The 6,692-nt window shown below is 41.6% G+C and overlaps 1 protein-coding gene across 1 annotated transcript; it reads right to left on the bottom strand.

Annotated features, from left to right (window-relative positions):
• Positions 1-241: 241 nt before the first annotated feature.
• Positions 242-1,405, bottom strand: LOC115667464 (protein G1-like1). The gene has a single exon (XM_030589040.2). It carries the CDS (start codon positions 1,139-1,141, stop codon positions 551-553), a length of 591 nt encoding a protein of 196 aa, XP_030444900.1. The 5' UTR covers positions 1,142-1,405; the 3' UTR covers positions 242-550.
• Between the last annotated feature and the right edge of the window lie 5,287 nt (positions 1,406-6,692).

The following is a 6,692-nucleotide window of genomic DNA, read 5'->3' as shown; positions in this document are numbered from 1 at the left end:
AAATCAAATTTCTTCATCACATAACTTAAAGCCTATCATTTCCCTCGGTAATTAAACCTCGCAAGATTTTCCTATGTAAATTTAACTCTTTTTCCTCTGCCTTTCAGATTACCCAAGAGGGACCAGAAAACCATCATATTAGCCAAGAAAAGCAATGATTGGTGCGGCAGAGAATGGGACATATAGGGCCCAAGCTATGATAATTTAATTTAAAGTTACAAAATCCAGCTGCATAGACATATAGGGTGCCAAACACATTAAATTACTCCATCTTCCTAACCATACACACACATTCTAAATGTTGCACATCAATCTCCGGCGGGCAAATTCGGACGACGATCCTCTATCTCTGACGGCGATCGCTCGATACCTCGATGACAAAAATCAATGGTCGAAATTCATCGAGATACCAAACGATGTATCGTGCGCGATCCATTTAGTAATAGCTACACAAAACCAGCAAAGAAAGGCCACATCAAGTTGACCACTCCTGAAAATTCTCTCTAGCATCAATCAATCAAAGCACTCAAATTGATTATTCTTGTAATCGTTAGTGCTGAAACATCATTGCGTCCGGCCTCGGCTCTTCGTATTGCTTCTTCCGCTTCTTCTTCTCGTAAACGATCCCTCTGGCCTTGGCCTGCGCATCCCTCACCTCCCTCAGGTACAGCCTCACCGCCCGCGTGCCGAACGGGTTCGTCTCTGGGTCCCCGCCGCTCTCCTCGAAGGCGGCCCGGAGCCGCCCCACGAGCGCGTCGAGGCTGCCCCAGGCCTGCCGCAGCGGGCACGGGCACGCCGGCGACGGCTGCGGGCACCCGAACAAGGGGCAGCCCTCGGCGTGGACCTTGGTCTTCCCGAACTGGTCCAGGTACTTGAGGAACTCGAGCACGTGCGCCCCGCTGCACCGCGACAGCACCAGCGGCGGTCGGTGGTCGCGCAGGTACTGCTGGAACGCGCTCCAGTCACGCCGCTTCTGCGACTCGTAGCGGCTCACGGCGGGCGGCAGCAGCATCATCGGCGGAGGATACATGAACGACTGGTGGAGATCGGATCTTGCGGCGACAGGGGCGGAGGTCGTGCCCATGGAGTTGCGCTGACTTCTCAACGCCACGGCTGCTGCGGCGGCTATGGCGGCTGACATGTTGAGATAATATCAATATGAGTACGATCTCTCTCTCTCTGTCCCTCTGTCTCTCTTTCTGTGTGTACTTAAGGATTCTGAGAAGCAAGAGTTGGAATCACAGGAGATGATTACAAGATCAGATATGATGAATTCATGGAGTTTCTGCTTCAAATGGATAGAGAAGGAGATTCCTTTTCTGATCTTGACTGCTCTGCTGAGTGGAGACAATGGTTAGTGGAAGGAAAGGAGTACATGGTAGAGAGAGAGAGAGAGAGAGAGAGAGAGATTTGTTGTGTGTGTGGAAAGGTGGAGGAACGAGAAAGGGATATAAATAAGAGGTGAAGAAGAGAGCGTGGAGGGTCATGGGATGGAGAAAAAATCTTAGCGTAGATCTCGTCCTTAAGTTAGACAAGAGAGATGTGGATCGTCCAAAATATGTGACCCTTTCGATTGATCTGTGACATTGCTGCGTGAGCTTGCTCCAACAACTCGTCATTCTCCATTCTTTTCATGAGACCTACAAGACGGTTGTGTCAAGTCAAGTTCGGATAGGGTCATTCTGATCCGATCCGAATTAATCCATTAATTTGTTTATAACTCATTTATTTATAGTACAAAATTTTCGACTCATATCCGATCCCTACCCATATCCAAATTGAGATGAGAGTGCTGAGTGAGTGAGTGCGAGATCGAATGAAGAGAGAGTCATAAGTTGTAAACCCATATATGATCCATTTATGACCTTTTTAATACCGATGTTATGTTTAAACTCATTTGCTAAATATAACTTACCGATATAACAACTCATCATATCATATATGAGTTAAGAAATTGGTTTATGACCCATTTTGATAGGTTTACATTTCATTGATGAGCTAAAAACATAAATAGCATATAATTTTTATTAAGTTTTCATGTTAGTGATATTTATATGTGTAACCTATTAAGTTGTGATTTTTTTTCTAACTAGGGATGAAAGAAAAAATAACTGATTTCAAATAGGTGAGGAGAGAGAGATCTATAATTTGTCTTATATTATGTGGACTTTATATCTTATGAGTAAGATGTACTTATTAGTTAAATAAAAACTCAACATTTCGCGATAAGTGCATCATAAATCCTAAAACTTGTCGCGAAAGTGCAATAGAGTCATAAAACTTTCAAAAAGTGTAATTAATTTATAAAATTTGTTACGAAAGTGCAATCGAGTTATAAAACTTTCAAAAAGTGCAATTAAGTCCTAAATTTGTTATGAAAATGCAATATAATTCTAAAACTTTCAACAAATGCAATCAACGAAATGACTTGATTTGATCAATTTGACAAGTTTTAGGATTTGATTACACTTTTTGAAAATTTTATAACTTAATTGCACTTTTATAACAAGTTTTATGACTCATTTGCATTTTCGTGACGAGTTTTAGGATTTCCAATGCACTTATCCTAAAAAATTTTAGATATGTATGTCTCGCGATATTGTACTTTTAATGTATGTTGGCTATGGTGATTATTTCTCATCCACTATCACCTATGTTTGTGGACTCTCTCTCTCTCTCTCTCCTCAATGCCTTGTCGTCCGTCGCCAACGCCTAAACTTGACCGGTGCCATTGGCTTTCGTTAGCTCAATGTTACCTTGGAGACCTATATGACCACATAGGCGATGTCGAGCCTCTAGATCTGGAGGCTCCTTGCCTCTGAATTTAGAGGCTTGTTTGTGGCGATGAGTTGGAGCTTGAAGCTCTGTGCCGAGCTTCATTATAAGCAATGAGCTCAATGCTAGCATCATTGGCTACAATGGTCATAAGCGTGGCGGCAACAACAATCCCGTATGAGGGTTGGGTAGAGAGAACAAGAAAATGGAGGGGATAGGAGTGCGGATCCTTTACCCAAACGGCGTACATTGCTCCCTAACACCATGGTGAACACAAGTTCTTCGTCCATAGGGAGTGTTGGATTAGTTGTTGAAGCCCGTGGTAAAACGATCTAACGCAGTAAGGATCAGATCAGAGAGGACGTGTGTTCGAATTTGGCGAAGGAGATGATAGTAGAAAATGATTGGCGACAGACACTTAGATCTTCATCCTTATCGAACGAATTGATTTGCTTTATTGAACGTACACGATGAAATTTCATCAGAAGTTAACTAATATGTGGTGCAAGATGACAATATGTGGTGCAAGGACGAAGATCAGCCAATAGATACGTGTGAAGGTGGAAGAGGGGGACAAAGGAGGGACCTACGCATTAGACTGGACGACACTCACGTCACGTCCTGAAGTGATAGTTCAGATGTCTTTTCATTTCATCAAACGTCGCCTCAATTGCTTTTTCCTTCTTTCCCTCCGGTTCCCATGCCATTTTTTTTCTTTTTTGATTTAATTCTAAAAAAATAACTTTTTTTTTGAATAATAATCCTGACCCGAACTTTTTTTTCTTATAAAAATTTATCCACTTTTACTTAAGTCTCAAATCTGATCCAAACAATATGAAAATTTTACGTCACGTGGCCAGATTTGAAACTCGAATGAAAGTTGATACTTTTTATTGAGACAAAAAAAATCCGGGCTAAAATTGTATTCGGGCTAGAATTGTTTTCGGGCTAAAATTGTCACTTAAAGTAAAATTAATGTTTTTTTTTTGAATTAGCTCCTCTTTTTTGTGGAAACAAGCTCTTTTTTTACCACCTTCTTTAGTGTCACCCGCCATCTCATCTAGACTTGCAAAAAAAGGAAACTTAGGTATGTCTAGTCGATGTCATTTGATGAAATGTTTATCATATTGGATTTATCTTATTTAATCCATAAAGTTAACGACATAATTTTTGAACTCGGTTATCTATCTATTTAATATTGATCTATTCGTTGTTGTACGAAAAAAAAAAAAATGTACTCAACCTCTCTCCTTCATGATCTCAACTTCACTTGTGCATGAGATGTTTCATGTAATTATGCTGCTCTCATCTTCACGTGTATCTAGGTCGGCCCAATTACCATATATTTATCATTAGATGTAGTATTATAATATTGAATTTATCTTCTTCAATTAATAAAGTTAATGAAAGATGTTGTCGTTTCAAGAAATAATGCTGCTCTGATGTTGTCTTTGTGGTTTGTGCTGCCTCAGCCATCACATCTATGTTGTATGGACTGCTTCGAAGGTAACACCAATGGAGGAATGACTTTTGTGTGGAGAGAAGACGATTTGGTCCCATGACACGACACTTCCAATCAAATCAACTTTGGACAAGTCGCTGACACTTGTTTGAAAAATTTTATGGGGTCATCTTAGAAAATAGGAAAAAAATCACCAAAAATTTCAAACTTTGTCATTTGTGACACATTTATCCCGAACTTTTTTTTGTGACACCAAAAATCTCGAATTTTGCTTTTTGTGACACATTTACCAAATGTATTTAATCCATGGGCATTTTTGTCTTTTTTGCTTTTTCTTTTTTTTTCCTTTCCGGCGAGGGGGGCCTCGCCGGCGTTGGGCGAGGGCGGCCCTCGCCCGGCTCGGCGGCCCTCGCCCGGCTCGGGCGAGGTCGACCCTCGCCGGCGTCGGGCGAGGGCCGCCCTCGCTCGCCCAGCGAGGGCGACCCTCGCCCGACGCCGGCGAGGGTCGCCCTCGCCGGATCTGGCGAGGGGCCCTCGCCGGCGAGCGAGGCGGCCTCACCCGATCCGGCGAGGGCGACCCTTGCCGGCGTCGAGCGAGGGTCGCCCCTCGCCGAGCGAGCGGTCGGATCTGCGAGGGCCGCCCGCCGGCGTCGCGAGGGTCGACCTCCCGAGATCGGGCGAGAGCCGCCTCGGCCGGACTGCCGCCGAGGCCGCTCGCTCGGCGCCGGCGAGGGCCCCCCTCGCCGGATCCGGCGAGGGCAGCCCTCGCCCGACGCCGGCGAGGCCCCCCCTCGCCGGAAAGGAAAAAAAAAGAAAAAAAAAGAAAGAAAAAGCAAAAAAGACGAAAATGCCCATGGACTAAATACATTGGGGTAAATGTGTCACGAAAAGTAAAGCTCGGGGTTTTTGGTGTCACAAAAAAAAGTTCGGGGTAAATGTGTCACAGATGGCAAAGTTCGGGGTTTTTAGTGATTTTTTCCCTAGAAAATAAAAACATGAAAATTAAGAAACGACGAAAAGAAGTGAAAGAAAAACGATCTTTCAATAGTCATAATTTTCTCAATTTTTCTTCCGATCAATATAGTGCGACTGACGAATTACAAATATGAATATCACAGGGAATTCGTCTTTAAACGATGGTAATGATTTTGTAACTCACTAATGGAACATATGGTTTTAAGGAAATTTCTTTTAATTGAAGATAGAGGAAAATATAACTTTTTTTTTTCATTTTGTTCGGATGAATAAAAAGTGAAGGTGGAGGAGAAGAGTTTGCTTTATTTGAAAAGAATAAGAAATTAGATGAAAGGAAAAAATTATGGTGAGTAACAATTTTGCCCTTGCAAATTTCAATATCAAATATGAGTGAGAATAAACATAAAGTCCTATACAATACTGAAATTTTGAAAATAATCATGCTAATTACAAGCGACTAAAGTAATTCTTATTAATGCTCGCATATAAAATATTTGGTGTAAGTTTTTTCGAATAAAACATAAATTACTTAAAAATTGATATTAGGAATGTTTTACTTAATTATCGAATAAAGACATCAGAAATTTCAAAACTATTATATAAAGTACATTTTAGCACCACAACTCTTGAATAATTTGTAAGTGTCAAGATATTTTAATATCGCTTAATTAAATACTTCTAGTAACCTATCTCACGGGAAGATCTTAGAAATTAGGAGTGAGCACTCAATCCAGTTCAATTGGGAAACCGACTCGAACCAATTGGGAACCGGCCTTGACTGGTTCGGTTCTCAATTCTGTACGTTGAACCAATCAGTTCTACTCGGAAACCGGGGCCTTAGGGTATTGAACGGGCCTTGCCAGTCGTGCTCTGCTTAGAGCTGTTTGTGTAAGAGCCTATTTACTCTCGTTTCCGAACTTTCTACAGGATCTGCTCCTACAGTTGGGTTCACACCATAAATCATCACAGTTCATATCAACAAACTAAGCAGAGGAAATTTCCTTATTAATTCTGGCAATATGTAGCCTCAATTGGTACTCCTTATGTATCACTCTAAAGCCATATATGTTGTATCAGTATGATGAGGGGCAATTTCTGCTTCCAGTGTTTCCTCCTCTTTTCCAACTCATATAACCACAGCTAGATTTATCACCTAACATCCTTCATAACTTCCAACTTGTTTCATGCACAGTTTGTCTTTTTCTTTTTTAATAATTAGTGCAGTCCTTCCTCAATGGTGTCTAGTTAACTCGAGTCTATGTAGTCTGTACCAACATTCTAATTACTTTGTTGGATAACAGTCTACAAGATACATGGCTAACTTTTGAATATTGTTGTTTAGATCTTGTCTGCACCATTAAGTAAAGAAATGAGAGAGGAAGAGGAAAAAGAAAAGGAAAAAGAGGTTGAATCCAGAGTCAACCCTGGAACGGACTGACCGGTTCGGTTTCAGACCAGTTCTAGGGTCAATTGGTGAAAC

This window comes from Syzygium oleosum, unplaced genomic scaffold (genome assembly GCF_021117445.2).
Source record: "Syzygium oleosum isolate NSW1041296 unplaced genomic scaffold, Sole_v2.1 Sole_v2.18, whole genome shotgun sequence".
Taxonomy (NCBI): domain Eukaryota; kingdom Viridiplantae; phylum Streptophyta; class Magnoliopsida; order Myrtales; family Myrtaceae; genus Syzygium; species Syzygium oleosum.
The sequence above is the reverse complement of the archived record's forward strand: the minus strand, read 5'-3'. Positions and strand labels throughout refer to the sequence as shown.